The sequence below is a fragment of the Aegilops tauschii genome, chromosome 1, assembly GCF_002575655.3.
Source record: "Aegilops tauschii subsp. strangulata cultivar AL8/78 chromosome 1, Aet v6.0, whole genome shotgun sequence".
Classification (NCBI taxonomy): domain Eukaryota; kingdom Viridiplantae; phylum Streptophyta; class Magnoliopsida; order Poales; family Poaceae; genus Aegilops; species Aegilops tauschii.
The window spans coordinates 371,611,078-371,631,756 of record NC_053035.3 but is presented as its reverse complement, the minus strand read 5'-3'; the positions used below and the strand labels follow the sequence as shown (position 1 = coordinate 371,631,756).

Here is a 20,679-nt window from a genome sequence, read left to right as displayed (position 1 = left end):
TCGTGGAATTCTACCACACACACAGGCCAGCCTCATTGTTGAAAGCATATGTCCCAATTCAGAGGAAAGTGAATGGTTGGCTGTGTACCTGGCTCCGTCACTGTTGAGGTCATGGGGCCAGATGCTGGTTGACTTGTGTGCACCCTTAAGCCTCAGCACCTCAGCACATATGTCATCGGTACTCCTATACTCAAATGGATGCTTCACACCTGCACCGACAAACCATCTCACTTCATCACCAACCCGAACACATCAAAGCTGGCAATTCACCGACAAATCCACATAGCCACAGCATCACTACTCAAAGTGAATACCATTAAACAACAAATCCTGACGTGACCTATCAATTGGGCACTTTTTAAACTTTAGCAAACCTTTTGATGGTCCTCATGTACAACGAGAGATGATTGTGCATTATACATCTGATATACGAAATAAAAGGTGTCACTTACTGTGAGGGATGATCGCGTATTAATTTAATATTTACATATGATGGAATAAGCACATAATGTAGCGGCAATGTTTGTCTCTCCTTATTATTTGGCCACAACAAAGATAGCGTTTTTGTGACAGCAAGAAACATAAATAGGAACACCTACAATGTATATATGAGAAAATCAAATTAAAACAAACACATAATTATAAAAGCACGTAGAGAGGTAGAACTGCATCATGGACCTGCAATTGAAAAGCACGTAGGTGTATCAAGTAACAACTCTTAACCAAAACTGGAAATAAATAAAAAATAAAAACAATCTATACCAGGCCTCGCAATGTTATAATCATCGTTTAAACGGCATACACATTGTCTGTACAAAAAAGAGCTAGAACAAAAATTAAAATCTGAAACAAAATTCAAAACCGGAACCTTTGTATGGCAGGCAATGAATAAGTTATAAAGCAAGATCTAGCAAGCAATCTAGCTATACACGTACAGAGTTTAATATCAAGTGGTTGAGTTAGGAAGATCTAGCCAGCAATCTAGTCCCTGCACGTGAGCTGGGATGAGGATAAAAAGGAAAAGGAGGGAGTGTCACTCTTTACATGAACATATCAACCAACCTCAGATCCCGGCTCTGCAAGCCCTCGCCAGGAACGCACACGGGCCCCGCCGCTTGGTCCCCAGCCCGCACGGCCACACAGGACACCCGCACTGGCGGCAGCCCCGAGGGGCCTCCAAGCCGATGCGCGATCCGGCACGGAGGAGGGGCTGGCCCCGAGGAGCGGGGACCCGGCGAGTCAGTCCGTCGGTCAGGAAAGACAGTATAAGAAGGTCCCTACCCCCTAGCCTCAGAGATGTGAATTGTGAGCGGCACCACGAATAAGCACAGATAAATATGGGGTAGACCAAAAACCATAAATTTCTAACACTGATAAAAGGCGGTGTTTTGCCTTTGGCACCGTGATAGAACCACTGGCCCATTTTCCCTAAGTAAATCAACAGTACTATTCAATTTCCACACATCAGGCGAAAATAGCACCAGGAATTTCCTCACCTGATGATTGCCATACTGTACAGCAAGGCGAGCATCTCGTCCGACTCCAGCTTATCATCCGAAGCCACTCCAGTCCTAGAGGAAAATTTTCTATCACATATATAACTTCGTCCCAAATCAATCCACACGCAATAGAAAAAGGTTGGAACTGTGCATCCAAACAACGTACCGGAAGAAGGGATCCCGCAGCCTTATCTCGAAGAGGGCCGCAGTGACCTCCACGGGGATCGGGGGGCAGCCCCTGCTCCGCCACGCCGCGGTCTGCACCAATGAAACAGTCCGAGATTTCTCACCATTCACCTGATACTTTTTTGGAGGGGGGGGGGGCGCTTCAGGAAGATACCTACCCTGCGAAGAGCGGCGCCAGGGTCGGGGTATGGGGAGAAGATGGCATCGCAGACGAAGCGCCACTCCGCCCAGCTCGACCACGATACCAGCTTCCGGGCGGTGGCCGGTGGAGCGGCCGCCGCCGGCGTCGCCTACATCTTCCGCCGCCTCCATAGCCGAGCAGCGCCCTTCATCATGGCCGCCGTTTGGGGAGGGACGCGGTCCCGGTCGACGCGATCATCGGCCACGGACCGCGAGACGGGCGCGGCGGCGTGATTCGGACAGCGGAGTGGATACTGGGGACGGCGGCGCAGGCGCGGCGGCGGCGGGATTCGGACAGCGGAGTCGATACGGGGGACGGCGGCGCAGGCACGGTGGCGGCGAGCGGCGCACGGCAGGGCGGAGCAAGAGGTGGCGGCGAGATGGATGTCAAGGTGGGATCGAGGAGGCAAGGTCGTGCGGGACTGCGGGGTGGCGGCGGAGAACGATCTGCTGTGGGCACAAGGCATCGATCGTAGGGTTTTTTTTTGCATGGGTTTTTTTCCGGGAGGGTTGCGAGTTAACGAAGGTGGGAGGATGACGAAAAAACCGGAGGTGGGAGGATGACGAAAAAAAACCAGCAAAAATAAACCACGGAGACTATTCACCAAGTCGTCCATTAGAAATAGAGATATGTTTTTAGACGTCTAATTCCCATTCCTCCTCTGAATTACGAGGGTCGCCCGGGTAGAGATGGATGGGAGTTGGCCTCCCTAATTCCCCTTCGCCTTCCCTGCTAATTCCCAAACCCCTGAACTATCAACGGATTATTAGTCTCACTAATCTTAAACTCCCGTTCCCTACCTCCAACTTCCCCCAACCAAACACGCTGCCGAACCGTTTGTCACATTGATTTTGACTCGGTCAGCGATGTGGTGGCGTGGGCATGTGCTGTCCGTGAGTGGGGGAGAGGCTCTTTCCGGTCGACGTTTTTTTTTCTGGTGAAGGTGGCGTGGCCGCGTGGTGGTTTGCTGGCCGCAGGAGGGATGCATTCCCATCGTCCTAGCACCCATGCTCCGCCGTGGGCCGTGGCCGACGTATTTCTCGGGGCGGCGAGGTGGCGAGATCCTCCTCATCGGCTCCTTGCTCTCCTGCGAGACCGCCACAGCTCATCGTAGTTGCCGCTGCGCCCAGGTCATCTCCCCCGCAGCCAGCGCTGCCGGATTGATGGCCGAGTCAAGGCAGTTCCATCATCTGATCTTCCTCGTGGTGCTATGACCACAATCAGCACACCACGTACAGCCTCACCGGAGAGACGACACTACCATCAGAACTAGGAGTAGTAAGAGGAGCCCCCCTTGCTACATGGAGAACAACAGTTGAAGGTGATTCCACCAAATTCCTTTTTTTTTATAATCTATTTCAGTGTGTTTATCTTGTTTGGTATGTTTGCTTACAAATGAAATAATACTATGTCAGAAGAACATCTTAAAATCCTCACAAGCTTCAGGGTCTTCTGCTCATCTCTTTGTAGGTAGGTTGCAAATAGGATCTATAATCTTTGTCCACAATTTTCAGATGATTTTACCTACCTCCAGTTTCATTATGGTTACATTATGGGTCACACTGTGACTGCAGCCGCCATTGCAAGTTTGACTTGAATTTTGGCTTCTGTAGGTATGGACTCGATTCTCCTCTCCATAGGTTTCTACCTCTCTGAATTCCTATTCCTGTTGCCACATAATTACATCCTTTATTTTTGGGGCGGAAATCAATGTATAGATCTATTGTTTCTCTGTACAAGCACATGCTATATATTTGTTTTTGGACTAATTCTTCCATTGTTTTCTTGCTAATTTGAAATTATCCAACCTTTTATATTTTCACTTGCATAGATGGCTTAATCTAGAACCTGGACCGATGACTATGTATAACGCATGCATTGGGTCGTTTCTCCTAAGAAGATTAAACAACCTGAACTTTTAACTTGAGCTCCAAAGAAGTTGTTGAATGATCTAGCATTTTTGGGTTTTTACTAAGCTGAAAAATGTAGCACTGTGACAATAATATTCTGAACTTAAATCTTTCATTTTCTTACCACATTTTTACAATTGTGCACTTGGATGATGGTGACATTATTTCTTATCTGAATTCTGCACGCATGTTTCCAATTGAAACAGTAACTGAAATTGATAAGTATGCAACAGTTTCTGCCCTGCAGCATGGCTAAAATGTTGTGAGTTACTACTTCAGATAAGTAACCACCGTATTATTTTCTGTGTGTAATTGACATGTACAGATGTTGTCCCTCCGCCTGACAACAATCTATAGGTATGCAGGTACTGTCTAATACCTACACACAAGCTTCTCTCACAGATTGACTCCTCTGATTGTGACTCAGCATGTGTGTGGCCGTGATGCAGACCTTATCTTGGCCTGAGCTTCAATTCCCTTATGTGATACGATTGGCAGCTCTTTTCTTCTAGATATATTGGTTTCTGCAGGTTCCATTGGATCTTGCCTTTGAGTGATACGATAGCTCAATGGCATGCTCACCAGTTGTTGTCCTGTCAAAATGGCAAACTGGCTCAACTTTATTTCCTATGTGTATTACAGAGTACTAGATGTGATTACTTTATTTCTAGCACTGGCAATTTTCTAAGCATTATGTTTTTTAAGACGCTGAGGTCTCCGATGATTAGTTATGCTTTGTGAGATTTATGCGCTTCATACAACCTAGGTAATTCTCATTTGATCTTCTTAATTTCTAACTGAATATAGATATATACTGACAGTAAGGCCGGTGCAGTAAATAGTTGGATAATTCTTTGACATGTCGTACTCTAACGTTTGTTTAAATCAGCATTGGATACTCCCATGATCGATTACTCTTTGCATAATAAATTAATACAATAAGAAGTGTATTGGTTCTTCAGTGTTTGCAGGCAGAAAATGATTTAAATATAGACACAGTGAGCTGCATACTGCAATAACAGCCAATTGCCAGACAGGATTACATTGATCAAAGAAAGCACTGTTTGGATAGAGAAAAGATCATGGTCAACAATTGGTGCTTGAGGAAATGGGTATATATGGTTATAAGGTTGCGGGAAGTTGTATATGACCGGAGCAAGTTGTAATTTCTCTTCCAGAATTATCTAAGCTAAGAGTTTCATTTAGCTTCATAGTTGTGCTTTATTTCCTGGGACAACACGCCCTTAATGTACATGTCATTGTGTCCTGGAACATTAATTCATAAAAAATAGCAACTTCAAATTAAAATTTTAATATCTAATACATTGGTGACCCCGCCTTCCAAAAATTTCTTTGTTGCTGAACTTCTGATTGTAAACTGCTACATTAGATTGTACCGTTGGTCTTTAGGTTTAATTTTGATTTCTTGTTGTTTGCCTTCAAATTGCCACAAAGAGGGAAATGGCCAAAATCAGTTAGGGCACTGTGCCGTCACACTTGCACACACTTACATTATTGCCAGAACAGAATCTCTCCCTCAAACCTCTCAGTGAATCGATAGCACACCGATACAATGACCAGTCTCATTGTGACTATAATGGTAGTGACATTATCTCAACAATGGAGCAATATTTCAGCTCAATACAACTCATAATTCAACACACTACTTTCTTCAAAATAATCTCTCACCATTGCAGAGATGTCTGGGGAGATCTGGAGATCGGTAGACACACTGGGTCCTTTGATTATCCAGTCCACCTCAAGCAAGCAATTTTTGTATGATCTCAAGGAATCATCTTACTGGGCCAGGATTGCAACCAGCCATGTGGTTTCTGGTTTAACATCCTCATAGCTGAGTCGGAGGGCCCTCACTAACTCTTGCATCAATACCTGTGCCAACTCTTCCTTTGTACTTATATGTGATATAAAAAGTGTTACGTTGGCCGCTTGCAAAGCGCGTGGCCACTTCTAGTTCTTACCAAGTCGAGCAAGAAAAAATCAAACGGCAGAAGCCAACCACAAAATTTCACAATGACGAAAATTATTTCGCATTCATGACAGAGTATATATAATGAAAAACACAACACAAAATCTGAACTAACGACTCACGGTAAAGCATGCCATAGAACATGTCTCGCAAAATGCATCCACAGATAAAACACTCCAGATAAACAGCTAGCAAAACAGCATACGATGTCTCAGACTCCAGATAATCGATAACATGACACGGTAATGACAAAATCATACTTTAGGGTCTCAAGGTAGGACGATAAACTGTTACTACTTCAACGAGATGATCACTGGCTGACGCCAAGCCACTTGGAGAAGACGTCAAACTCCGTGTAGTCGCTGTCAGAGATCATGGTCTGGTACCAGGCCTTCCCAGCAGCCTTGATCTTTGATGCCTCCTCCTACAATAACAAGTGTTCCTTCAGTATGAGAATAACAAATAGTAGATGCAGGATATGGCATTCAATCATCTGAAATCAGAGAATGCTAATAATTAACCAGCAATATCACATTTGCTTACAAACTCAATCAAACCTTAGCTTGTAACAAACAAAGCACTAACAGTACGTTTCAAATGCAGTCATGATTAATGTTAAACAATATTGCCTCAGATTTCAGTATAGCAAAAACAATCAGTTTATGTCCTTCAAGAAGATTCAGCGCTAAAAGTAATATGACAAGTAAAATGGCAATCAAGCTTAAAGACAAACTGAGACAAATGGCATACAACGAGCACAAACCAATCATATTGGATACTGGTGAATCATATATTCAGTATGGGATGCCACGAAAAGAAATTAGAAATGGTGTCTTTTGAAGGAACAAAGAGTAACACAACCATCCATACTGATGAATCAGGCTAACAAAACAAATCAAGACAGGCACCTACATTATGGATACAAAGATTTAATATGCAGCTATGAACTGAAGTACGGAGAAATGTTAACATCATAAAGTAACTAATTTAACCTATCGATGAATCAGGCATTCCATAAAGCAAGCACACAGAATTGTCAACATCAGAAAGTAACTAATCATAACCTACCGATGAATCAGGCATTCCATACAACAGTACAAACATATGGAAATGTGCAGAATTGTTATCATCATAAACTGAAATCACCATGGGCTATTCCAAATTCAAGTCATGCTACATACAACTACACATAAAGACTTACTCAAACCTTAGTACGAACATTCAACAATTACTGAAGAGTATTATAAGCTATCTGTAATCATGTGTAATAAGATATGAAACAGATGGCAAAGGTTAGGGAGTAGCATACCGCACTGAGCTTGGTCCTCTTGGAGTTAATCTTCTCCTTCCTGGCCTTGACACGGGCTGCCTCAGCAAGAACTGCCATCCTGCGGGCAGTTCCGAAGTAGGGGTTGAGCTTGAGCACGGCAGCAGCATTCTTCAGAGGGTTCTTCCTGGCCTCCCTGCGCTTCACCTCCTTGTTGATGGGCTTCACCACGGACTGGACCTCATCAGAGTTGATGAGGCGGCCAAGGTCAGCATTGGTCATCTTAGGCCTTGGGAGCACGAAGCCCTTCTTCTTGGAGGAAGACGCCTCAAAGGAGCCGTACACCTCGTCCAGCTTCTTGAAGGCAGACTCAGTCCAGATCACGAACCGGCCAAGGTGGCCACCAGGGGCAAGGTCGAGCAGGTTGAGGCGCTCGACGTTGGCAACATCCACACCAGGGAGGTTGCGGAAGGCCTTGACGATCTTGGAGCCCTCGGTGCCGTAGACGATGAGGGGTCCCTTGCGGTTGATGTATCTGCGATTGCGCATCTTACCCTTGCCGGGGCGGATGCCGACGGAGTCCTTGGCCTTCTCGGCATCAGCGTAGGCGCCCAGCTGCTTGAGGACCTTGATGGCCTGGGCGGTCTTCTCGATGCCCTCGGCCGAGTCGGAGACGACGAGCGGGAACTCGGGGACGGACTCGATGCGGTGGCCGCGGGCGGTGACGATGGCCGGGACGGCGGTGGCGGCGAGGGCGGAGGCGACGGCGACGCGGCGGAGGCGGACGTTGACGCGACGGTGCCACTTGCGCCAGATCCGGGTGGGCGCGAACATGCGTCCGCCACGGCACATGTTGCCGAAGGCTCCCTGCCCGGCGCGGTGGGTACCGCCACCGCCGACACGGGGGATACGCGAGACGGCGCGACCCGTGCCCCAGGACTCGGCCGAGGTCTGGTGACCGGCCTTGCGGGAGACGGCGTAGGGCTGCCGGCTGTTGCAGGAAACGAGCCTGTGGACGAAGGTGATGACGTCGGGGCGGATCGGCGCCTTCATGACGTGCGGCATCGGGACGCCGGCCGCGTCGGTGGCCATGTCCCCGTCCAGGGCCTTGACGGAGACGAGCGGGCGCGCGGTGGTGGCCATGGCGGCGGCGGCTGCTGGGTAGGGGCTGGGGTGCGGCGGCTGGGGGAGAGGCTGGACAGGGCGATGGGGGAATGAGAGTTTATATGGATGCAGGGTTAGGGTTTGGCTTTGGAGGTGGGCTCCCTGGGCCTTAGGTCAGTGAGTAATGGGCGAATGGAGTATGTCTTCTTGGGCCACGAGATGCTTCATGGACCTGAGCAAAAGATTCCTTGCTCCATCTTCGGCCTGATAGTTTTTCTGGGTGGAAAAGAAGTGGTGGTTGTCCACTAAAAAAAAGTGATGGTTATGTTTCTCAAAAAAAAAGTGATGGTTGTTTTAAGAGGTAAATACACCACAAGTCATAGAACTGGTCATCAAACTTGTCCTTCCGTTCATATACGGTGCTTTCTACTGTATTCAGCTGTATAATGTGCACACATGGCGTGCCAACGTGACAGGGCCCACTGTCAGCGGTGGGTAATCCGCGTGCACTATTTTTTTTTCTTCAGAAAACACCCCCTGTATTTAATTTATTTACACCAAAAATCCTCAAAATTTATGAATAATGCTGGACCGGCAGTGACATCCGAAAGATAGCCACTTGACCTCCTAACTATTGACGTTTGTAGAGCACAATTACCTTTATATCACACAGGCCGTACGAGTTAAAATAGAAACCATTAAGCTACGCGTGAAGGGCGGCCAATCAGCTATGCCACGTGGCGCAAGTTGGTTGACCGCGGTGAAAAAGCTTTTGAATATTATTTTTAAATGGAGGTGAGAATTTTTTTTAAATGTTTTATTTAGATGGAGGTGATGACCTCACATTTTTTTAAATGGAGGGCTACACAAAGTGGCGCTGGCTGGTAGCCTGCGTTGGTGATTTTTTCTTCCTTTTCCTTCTTTTTTTAGATGGAGGTGAGGATTTTTTTAAAACTATTTTTCTAGATGGGTGAGGACTACATGTATTTTCCTAACTGAAAACGTGCGCACAACTTCTTCTCAAGCGGTGCCACCGGGTGGCGCCCCAACCACTAGTAGAAACCAAAACGAGAAAAGGGGAAGGCACCGGTTCAAACCTATGACCACACAAGAGCATCTCTAGTAGACCCCGCATGAGCTCCAATCCATCCAGGGGCGAGCTAGCTCCTCCAATCCATCCAGAAGCGAGCTAGCTAGCTAGCTCAATCCATCGATTCAAAGCTAGCTCGCGCGGCGGGCAGGCGGCGGACGGGCGCGGCGGGTAGGCGGTGGGCAGGCGGTGGCCGGGCGAGCTTCATGGCGTTGGCGGGAGTAGAGATTCCTCAACCGCCAACGTTGACTGGTATGCAGGGCCCTGGTAAAGTTGCCTTCAAACCTGTAGATATAAGGATTTCGGCTTCGCGTTTGCAGGGCCCCTTAAAAAATTTGAAGGGTCGGACGATTTTAAGGGGTCTGTTCGGACCCGTTTTTTCGACTGGAACTGTAAAAAGCAGTTATTTTGTGGGTTTGACCACTTATGTGGGGTCTGCTAGAGATGCTCTAAGCTCGCCCCATGTGCGAGCACCAACCATCCGGCCACAATGGGTTTTTAAAAAATCATCATCCACAATGACATTTAAATAGATAAACACAATTTATCTTATGTATTCTTGTTTCTTTTTTACTTTTTCAAAAAATTACTTATATTCTAGATAAACATTTTGGACAAATGAACTAGATTTTTGTTTGAATTCGTGTAATTTTAAATTTTAAAATCTAGACAAAACCAAATATAGTGCAGAATGAGTGTACGTAATTTTTTTAGGACAAAATCAACTAAATTTTTGTACGAATTGGAATAATTTCACAGAACAATGTAGATAAAAAATGTCATGCAGAACGAATGTACGTAAATTCTTCTGGACAAATCAACGAAATTATTGTTTGAATTCAAATAATTTTAAATTTTAAAATCTAGATAAAAGAAATTACAGGTCAGAATGAATGTACGCAATTCTTTTTGGACAACTGAACTATTTTTCTGATTGAATTTAAATAATCTAGATAAAAGAAACTACAGTTCATAATGAATATAAGTCAATTTCTTTCAGACAAATCAACAGAATTTATTATAAATTCGAAAATCTAGATAAAATTATATGCAAAAAAAAGTACATCAATTTTTCGGACAAATTAACTAATTTTTTGTTTGAATTCAAATAATTTAAAATTTTAAAATACGGATAAAAGGTAACATAGTGCACAATCTATATACACATTTTTTGGTAATAAATCAACAAAATTTTGGTTGAATTTGAATAATTTGAAATTCGAAATTCTAGAGAAAAGGAAATATGGGTCACAATGAATGTAAGTATTTTTTTTCAGACAAATCAACTAATTTTTGTTTGAATTTGAGTAATCTATATAAAAGAAATATAGTTCATAATGAATGTACATAAATTTCTTTCGAACAAATCAGTGGAAATTTTGTTTGAATTCGAATAATTTTATATCGGAAACTCTAGATGAAAGAAAATATGCGTCCAAATGAATTTATGTATTTTTCCTAGAAAAACAAATAATTTTTTTTAAATTCGAATGATTCTAAATTAAAAATCTAGATAAAAGAAAATGTAGTGCAGAATGAATGTATGTAATTTTCTTTTGAACAAATCAACGGAGATTTTGTTTGAATCTGAATAATTTAAAATTTGAAAATCTAGAGAAGAGAAAATATATTCAAAATGTGTACTTTTATACAAGAGGTGATACACCTTAGAAGTCCAAAGGAATCAGCAAGCACAATCAGTTGCGGTGGCTAGGTCGCTAGCGCCAATACAACAGTTCGCTTGTTCGAACCGGCTCCGTCCCATTTTTTCCAGCCCAATATGTTTACAACGTGCACTAGCCACTCACAATGGGCCCTCGCCACAATGCAGGCAGCGAATACACCCACGTACGAAAACTGTGACCGTATTTGCATACCCGCGCAAGTTTGATAACCAAAAACATGTATTTTGTAAGTTTGTGCACCAAACTGATCGTCGTTCGCAAGTTGTAAGACTTCTAGTGTATTTGCATCTTATTTCAACTACTTTTTTTAGGGCAAGTTGTTTCAACTACTTGGAGGGAGTTAAATGCAGCAATGGTACATCAACTTGTCCCGCATGCTCACTTTGGTCCATGATCCGCAAACGAGACAAAACGGCCCGCTAAACTCGGTAGGATGCTCACTTTGGTATAAAAGTAGCTACGTGGCATGTTGAGTCAGCACAAGTCGTTTCGAGCCGAAAGGAAATTTTGCAAATGCACCACTGAGCGGCATGTGAGAAGGCGAGGAGGCATGAATTTTGTAATAAAGACCTCAAGTTTAGTGAGACCCCAAACATTCATCATCTCTGTTTCATATATCCCTCTCCCTCTTTGGTCCAATCGAAGATACCGGGGAGGGCGACGGCGCCACCCGAATTCGGCGATCGTCTGCACCGATGTCGTCGGAGCTTTGTCCACGTCGCGGAGACCCTCCTCACCATGTTTAGTTCTCATGCCATACTCAGAATTTCATGGTTGTGGGTGGGGCGGAGGATAGGTTTTCTGGTAGGTTTGATCGACCATACTCAGAGCAATCCTATCTAGGATCACATGTGGTAGTTTAATGCATGATTTCCCCTTTCCTTGTTAGCTAGAACCCCCCCCCCATTTAGTATGAGAGATTAGGGGTTTGTGTAGCTAAGAGGTGAAATTGGATTTCTGTTCCCCAAAATGCAATGCATGTGATGTTGATCATGTGTTCAGTGTGAAGATCAAGCATTATGGGTTTTATGTGGAACTGGACCGAAAAAGATATGAATGGATGAAAAGGTTGATTACTTTAACCACTGTTGTGCAGATACTGATGGGGAACGAAGCATGAAAATCAAAAAATTCCCTACGAACATCCAAGATCTATCTAGGAGAAGCATAGCAACGAGAGGGGAGAGTGTGTCTACGTACCTTCGTAGACCGAAAGCGGAAGCGTATATAACGCGGTTGATATAGTTGTACTCTGATACATCTCCAACGTATCTATAATTTTTTATTGTTCCATGTTGTTATATTATCAATCTTGGATGTTTTATAATCATTTTATATTATTTTTTGGTACTAACCTATTGACATAGTGCCAAGTGCCAGTTGTTGTTTTCTGCATGTTTTTAACATCACAGGAAATCAATATCAGACGGAGTCCAAATACAACGAAACTTTACAGAGATTTTTTATGGACCAGAAGGAACATAATGGGCCGTGGCTGCGCCTGGGGGTGGCCTGAGGGAGGCACAACCCACCAGAGCGTGCCGGGAGGCCCAGGCGCGCCCTGGTGGGTTGTGCCCACCTCGGGTACCCCCCGGACCGCCTCTTTGCTCTATAAATACCCCAATATTCCCAAAACCCTAGGGGTGTCGACGAAATATTCATCCAGCCGCCGCAGAGTCCAGAACCACCAAATCCAATCTAGACACCATCTCGGATGGGGTTCACCACCTCCATTGGTGCCTCTCCGATGCGTGAGTAGTTCTTTGTAGACCTACGGGTCCGTAGTTATATAGTAGTTAGATGGCTTCCTCTCTCTCTCGCTGAATTCTCAATACAATGGTCTCTTGGAGATCCATATGATGTAACTCTTTTTGCGGTGTGTTTGTTGGGTTCTGATGAACTTTGAGTTTATGACCAGTTATATCTTTTTATATTCATGAAAGTTATTTGAGGTTCTTTGATCTCTTATATGCATGATTGCTTATAGCCTCGTATTTCTTCTCCGATATTTGGGTTTTGTTTGGCCAACTTGATCTATTTATCTTACAATGGGAAGAAGTGCTTTGTAGTGGGTTCGATCTTACGGTGCTTGATCCCAGTGACAGAAGGGGAAACAACACGTATGTATCGTTCCTACTAAGGATAAAACGATGGGGTCTATCTCTACATAGGTAGATCTTGTCTACATCATGTCATCGTTCTTATTGCATTACTCCGTTTCTCCATGAACTTAATACACTAGATGCATGCTGGATAGTGGTCGATGTGTGGAGCAATAGTACTAGATGCAGGCATGAGTCGGTCTACTAATCTTGGACGTGATGCCTATATAATGATCATTGTCTAGATATCGTCATAATTATTTGAAGTTCTATCAATTGCCCAACAGTAATTTGTTCACCCACCGTTTGCTATTTTTCTCGAGAGAAGCCACTAGTGAAATCTACGACCCCCGGGTCTCTTTCTCATATATTTGCCTTTGCGATCTATTTTATTTGCTCTTTTTATTCAGATCTATTAAACCCAAAAATACAAAAATACCTTGCTGCATTTTGTTTTATTTTGCGATCTATTATTCAATCTACTACAATTTATTTCCCGTCCATGCACCGTTTGAGGCACCGTTACCCGAAAGGGATTGACAACCCTTTAACACGTCGGGTTGCAAGGTGTTGTTATTTGTGTGCAGGGGTTGTTTACTTTGTGTTGCTTGGTTCTCCTACTGGTTTGATAACATTGGTTTCATATCTGAGGGAAATACCTACTGCCGCTGTGCTGCATCATCCCTTCCTCTTTGGGGAAATACCGACGTAGCTTCAAGCGACATCAAAAAGAATTTCTGGCGCCGTTGCCGGGGAGTATCAAGTCAAGATAGTCTCCCGGCCACGCACAATTTCTGGCACCGTTGCTGGGGAGGATCTTCAACATATATCAGGTTCTTAATCACAAATCTCATCTCCTCGCAATTTACATTATTTGCCATTTGCCTCTCATTTTCCTCTCCCCCACTTCACAAAAATTTGCCGTTTTATTCATCTCTCTTTTTCCGTTCGCCGTTTTCTTGCCGGGTCTGTTCTTGAGTGCAATCTTGTTGTCCAGTCATCATGACTCAAGAGAACACCAAGTTATGTGATTTCTCAAATACAAACAACAATGATTTTATTGGCACTCTGATTGCTCCTCCCGCCACTAGTGCGGAGTCTTGTGATATTAATACTGCTTTGCTGAATCTTGTTATGAAAGATCAATTTTCCGGTACTCCTAATGAGGATGCCGCGTCCCATCTTAATACCTTCGTGGAATTATGCAATATGCAAAAGAAAAAAGATGTGGACAATGATGTGGTGATGATGAAATTATTTCCGTTTTCTTTGCGTGATTCTGCAAAAATTTGGTTCTCTTCTTTGCCTCGCAATAGTATCGATTCTTGGAATAAGTGCAAAGATGCTTTTATCACTAAGTATTTTCCGCCCGCAAAAATTATTTCCCTTAGAACCCAGATCATGAATTTCGAGCAACTTGAACATGAGCATGTTGCACAATCTTTGGAAAGGATGAAAATGATGCTAAGGAATTGCCCAACTCATGGGTTAAATCTTTGGATGATCATACAAAATTTTTATGCGGGATTGAATCTTGCTTCTCGTAATCTTTTAGATTCCGCCACGGGTGGTACTTTTATGGAAATTACTTTGGGTGAAGCCACCAAATTGCTTGATAATATCATGGCAAATCATTCACAATAGCATACCGAAAGAGCTCCTACTAATAAAAAAGTTAATTCGGTTGAAGAAATTTCTTCTTTGAGTGAAAAAGTTGATGCTCTTATGAAATTGGTTGCTAGTAAAAGTGCTCCTATGGATTTTACTGATATGCCTTTGTCTACTTTGATTGAGAAAAATAGTGATGCCATAGATGTGAATTTTATCTCTCGCAATAATTTCAATAACAATGCTTATAGAGGTAATTTTAATCATAGGCCTTTTCCTAGTAATTCCTCTAATAATTATGGAAATTCCTATGGAAATCAATCTTATAATAATAATAGGAACACCTTTGATCTTGAGAATAATATTAAAGAATTTATCAACACTCAAAAAGTTTTCAACACTTCCATAGAAGAAAAGTTGAATAAGATTGATGATTTGTCTAGAAGTGTTGATAGAATTGCTCTTGATGTGGAAAATCTCAAGATGAAAATTTTTGTGCCTAAGGTTGATGAATCAATTAAAGCTCTTTATGTTTCTATGGATGAAAGTAAAAAAAAGAACCACTATGCTTAGAGCTAAAAGAGAATTTTTAGAAAAAGCGTTTTCTAGTGATTACTTTCGTAAAAGTGATGAAGATCTTAAAATGATTGGTGTTTCTTCTATTGATTCCTTGTTTAGTAAAGTTAAGATTGATGAAAAAGGGACTAGAGAAGAGTCAACTTTAGGTAGAAGGCGTCCCAATATTTCGGAGGGTGAAAATCTTGTTGAGAAAGTTGATAAAAGTGGGTTTGGAGAGGTCAAGACTTTAACTAGTGATGTGCCCACTCTTTTGGATTACAAAGACTTTAATTATGATAGTTGCTCTTTGATTGATTGTATTTATTTGTTGCAATCCATGTTAAATTCACCCCATGCCTATGAACAAAATAAAGCTTTTACTAAACATATTGTTGATGCTATGATGAAAGCTTTAGAAGAAAAGTTGGAATTAGAAGTTTCAATTCCTAGAAAATTGCATGATGAATGGGAACCTACTATCAAAGTCAAGATTAAAAATTATGAGTGTTTTGCTTTGTGTGACTTGGGTGCTAGTGTTTCTACAATTCCAAAATCTTTATGTGATGTGCTTGGTCTTACCGATCTTGAAGAGTGTTCTTTGAATTTGCACTTGGCGGATTCTACTATTAAAAAGCCTATGGGGAGAATTAATGATGTTCTTATTATTGCAAATAGGAATTATGTGCCCATAGATTTTATTGTTCTTGATATTGATTGCAATCCGTCTTGTCCAATTATTCTTGGTAGACCGTTTTTACGCACTATCGGTGTCGTGATTGATATGAAAGAAGGCAATATTAAGTTCCAATTTCCTTTGAGGAAGGGTATGGAGCACTTTCCTAAAACAAGAATTAGGCCACCATATGAATCAATCATGAGGGCATCTTATGGATCTCGAAGCAAAGATGACAAAACATAGATCCTTGCTTTATGCCTAGCTAAGGGCGTAAAACTATAGCGCTTGTTGGGAGGCAACCCAATGAATAAAATTTATTTTTTATTTTTGCTTTCTGTTCTTGTGTGTTTGCACAATTATGCTACCGGTATGATTGTGTTTTTTGTGTTTTAATTAGTGTTTGTGCCAAGTAAAACCTTTAAGATCATCTTGGGTGATAGTTGTTTGATCTTGCTGAAAAACAGAAACTTATGCACCCATGAAAATAATTTTCATAAATCACAGAAAAGTGATTTTGCCCTGATTCTTTTTGAAGAAGATTAATATACAAATTACCCTGGTCGTCCTAATTTTTCAGATTTTTTGGAGTTACAGAAGTATTCGAAATAGTCAGATTGCTACAGACTGTTCTGTTTTGACAGATTATGTTTTCTTTGTGTTGTGTGCTTATTTTGATGGCTCTATGGTTTTCTTTGATGATTTTTTGCCATAGAAAAGTTGGAATGTAGTAGACATAATACAAAAACAAAATATGAATTGGTTTGATACAATACTTATATATTAGTGGTTTGCTTTCTTATACTAACGGATCTCACGAAGGTTTTGTTGAGTTTTGTGTGATTGAAGTTTTCTAGTTTTGGGTTATCTTACGATGGATGAAGGAAGGATAGAAGAGACTAAGCTTGGGGATGCCCCGGCATCCCAAGATATTATCCAAAAATGAGCAACCAACTAAGCTTGGGGATGCCCCCGAGTGGCATCCCCTCTCTTTTCTAACGACCATCGGTATTTTACTCGAAGCTGTATTTTTATTCGAAACATACTATGAGTTTTGCTTGGAGCGTCTTGTATGATATGAGTCTTTGCTTGTTTTATTTTGTGTTTTAAGTCGTCAATCCTTGCTGGACACACCTATTTGAGAGAGCTAAAATTATGTCATGACTTGTTAGAATTGCTCTCTATGCTTCACTTAAATCTTTTATGAGCTATGGACTTGCTCTAGTGCTTCACTTATATCTTTTTTAGCACGGTGTGCTTAGTATTTTTGAAGAAATGCACTCTCACTTCACTTAGATTTATTTGAGAGTTAGTAAAATTTTCAAGAAATTCTCTCTTGCTTCACTTAAATTATTTTGAGAGAAAAAAATTATGCTCATGATCTTCACTTATATTTGTTTGACCTTATGAAAATCAACACATGAAAATTAGTCCCAGAGTGATAGATATCCAAGAAGGATATAATAAAAACTTCCATGAAGATCATTGGACAAAATAAACTTGATTCTTGGTACTAGTTTTGAGATATGATGATGTGATACGTGAGTTGTGTTGATGAGTAATTATGCTTTAGTAAGAATATTGGTGTTAAGGTTTGTGATTCCCTATGCAAGCACGGAAAGTCAATAGTCATGCAATGAAATTATATCCTACTTGTGGTGCATTATTCGGTGTTAATTATGCTTAATGCTTGCTTATGAGATTATTCGTTTCTTGGTTGGCCGCTTCTCAATCTTTTGCTAGCCTACATTTTGCACTAAGTATGATCTCTACTTGTGCATCCAAAATCCTTTAAACCAGTTTTGCCACACGAGTCCACTATATCTACCTATATGCGGTATTATTTTGCCGTTCTAAGCAAATTTGCATGTGCCATCTCTAATTTTCAAAATAAATTTCTCTTTTGTGTGTTCGTTTCGCTCGCGGAGCGGTGAGGGGTGGCTAATATTTTCCATGCTGGATGTGTTATTCTCATGATGAGTGTTTATTCACTTGTCGTTGCACAAGAGTAAGGCAAAGGTTTTAGGGATGCCCAGTCCCGAAATGCAAAAATGAATTTACTTTATGTTGTCAAATAATAAATTCCTTGGAAAGTGTTGGTATGGAGGGCAACCGTGGATACGGCTAGCCATGGAAAGTGAAAGTATGGTGGAAAAAGGAATAAACTTTATTTTCTGTTTGGGAACCGCCTATAATATATCTAGTATGGAAAGTGCTGGGAACTCTAAGTCATTTTCGTTGGGGGGATGGATACACCTCCCAAAATGTTTTTTATCTCTAATTTTTCGATTTGAGCTCTGCACCTCTACAAATCCCTACTTCCCTCTGCGAAGGGCCTTTCTTCTACTTTATGCAATTTTTTATTTTGAATTTGAGTCTCCATCTTATCTTATAAAAGCACCAACTAGGAGGCAATATAGTCGTACTTGAGTATTGGGTGTAGCTAATATGCGAGTGTGTTTCATGAGTGGATCAATGGTTGAGCATGATGGGCTAGGGATAACCTATTTTAGCGTTGATATTTTGAAAGACATGGTTGCTTGTTGATATGATTGAGTATCTAAATTATCATGTCAAAACTAGACTATTGTTTTGAATCACATTAAAGTCCAAATGTCCATGCTATAAAGAAAAGAATATGATATGACATGTTAGGCAGCATTCCACATCAAAAATTCTGTTTTTATCACTTACCTACTCGAGGACGAGTAGGAGTTAAGCTTGGGGATGCTGATACGTCGCCAACGTATCTATAATTTTTTTTATTCCATGTTGTTATATTATCAATCTTGGATGTTTTATAATCATTTTATATCATTTTTTGTACTAACCTATTGACATAGTGCCAAGTGCCAGTTGTTGTTTTCTACATGTTTTTTACATCACAGGAAATCAATATCAGACGGAGTCCAAATACAACGAAATTTTACGGAGATTTTTAATGGACCAGAAGGAACATAATGGGCCCTGGCTGCGCCTGGGGGTGCCCTGAGGGAGGCACAACCCACCAGGGCGCGCCAGGAGGCCCAAGCGCGCCCTGGTGGGTTGTGCCCACCTCGGGTACCCCCCGGACCGCCTCTTTGCTCTATAAATACCCCAATATTCCCAAAACCCTAGAGGAGTCGACGAAATATTCATCCAGCCACCGCAGATTCCAGAACCACCAGATCCAATCTAGACACCATCTCAGATGGGGTTCACCACCTCCATTGGTGCCTCTCCGATGATGCGTGAGTAGTTCTTTGTAGACCTATGGGTCCGTAGTTAGTAGCTAGATGGCTTCCTCTCTCTCGCTGAATTCTCAATACAATGGTCTCTTGGAGATCCATATGATGTAACTCTTTTTGTGGTGTGTTTGTTGGGATCTGATGAACTTTTAGTTTATGATCAGTTATATCTTTTTATATCCATGAAAGTTATTTGAGGTTCTTTGATCTCTTATATGCATAATTGCTTATAGCCTCGCATTTCTTTTCTGATATTTGGGTTTTGTTTGGCAACTTGATCTATTTATCTTGCAATGGGAAGAGGTGCTTTGTAGTGGGTTCAATCTTACGGTGCTTGATCCCAGTGATAGAAGGGGAAACGACACGTATGTATCAGTGCTACTAAGGATAAAACGATGGGGTCTATCTCTACATAGGTAGATCTTGTTTACATCATGTCATCGTTCTTATTGCATTACTCCGTTTCTCCATGAACTTAATACACTAGATGCATGCTGGATAGCGGTCGATGTGTGGAGTAATAGTAGTAGATGCAGGCAGGAGTCGGTCTACTAATCTTGGACGTGATGCCTATATAATGATCATTGCCTGGATATCGTCATGATTATTTGAAGTTCTATCAATTTCCCAATAGTAATTTGTTCACCCACCGTTTGCTATTTTTCTCGAGAGAAGCCACTAGTGAAATCTACGGCCCCTGGTCTCTTTCTCATATATTTGCCTTTGCGATCTATTTTATTTGCTCTTTTTATTCAGATCTATTAAACCCAAAAATACAAAAATACCTTGCTGCGTTTTATTTTATTTTGCGATCTATTATTCAATCTACTACAATTTATTTCCCGTCCATGCACCATTTGAGGCGCCGTTACCCGAAAAGGATTGACAACCCCTTTAACACGTCAGGTTGCGAGGTGTTGTTATTTGTGTGCAGGGGCTGTTTATGTTGTGTTGCTTGGTTCTCCTACTGGTTTGATAACCTTGGTTTCATATCTGAGGGAAATACCTACCGCCACTATGCTGCATCATCCCTTCCTCTTTGGGGAAATACCGACGGAGCTTCAAGCGACATCATACTCTTCGCGATCCGATCACAATCCAACCGATCTAGTGCCGAACGGACGACACCTCCGAGTTTAGCACATGTGCAGCTCAATGATGTCTCCTCCTCCTTGACCCAACAACAGAAGGCGGAGAAGTAGATGGGATCACAACCAGCACGACGACATGGTGGTGATGGTGGTGGTGGAGCTAGTTCGGCAGGGCTTCACCAAGCGCTACTAGAACGAGGACGGAGGAACTACGGAGTAACGGGAGAGAGAGGGGCGCCAAGGGCTTCATGTGTCCTCTTGGGGCGCCCCCTCCCCTCTACATATAGGTGGAGGGGCGTGGGGAACAACCCCTCCAAGCCCTAGGGCGCAGCCAAGGGAGAGAGGACTTGGACTCCAAGTCCAATCCTATTCCTACTAGGACTCCCCCCCTTTTCCCTTCCCTAGCCACATGGGCTTTTGAGGACTTGGTGCGCCTAGCCCAATAAGGCCAGGGCGCCTCCCCTCAGCCCATGCCAGCCCTTGGGTCATGGTGGATCCACTTGTGGACTTC

At 42.5% G+C, this 20,679-nt stretch overlaps 1 protein-coding gene and 1 long non-coding RNA gene across 2 annotated transcripts; one reads left to right on the top strand and one right to left on the bottom strand.

The window, feature by feature from the left end:
- The first annotated feature begins 2,783 nt into the window (after positions 1-2,783).
- Positions 2,784-5,097, top strand: LOC120962984 (uncharacterized). Its single transcript, XR_012183417.1, has 2 exons — positions 2,784-3,187; positions 3,337-5,097. It is a non-coding gene; the product is annotated as an uncharacterized lncRNA (long non-coding RNA).
- Positions 5,098-5,800: 703 nt separating this feature from the next.
- Positions 5,801-8,272, bottom strand: LOC109752168 (large ribosomal subunit protein uL4z). The gene is made up of 2 exons (XM_020311052.4): positions 7,073-8,272; positions 5,801-6,187 (listed from the first exon to the last, which is right to left on the bottom strand). The coding sequence occupies exons 1-2, from the start codon at positions 8,171-8,173 to the stop codon at positions 6,074-6,076; spliced, it is 1,215 nt and encodes a 404-aa protein (XP_020166641.1). The 5' UTR covers positions 8,174-8,272; the 3' UTR covers positions 5,801-6,073.
- Between the last annotated feature and the right edge of the window lie 12,407 nt (positions 8,273-20,679).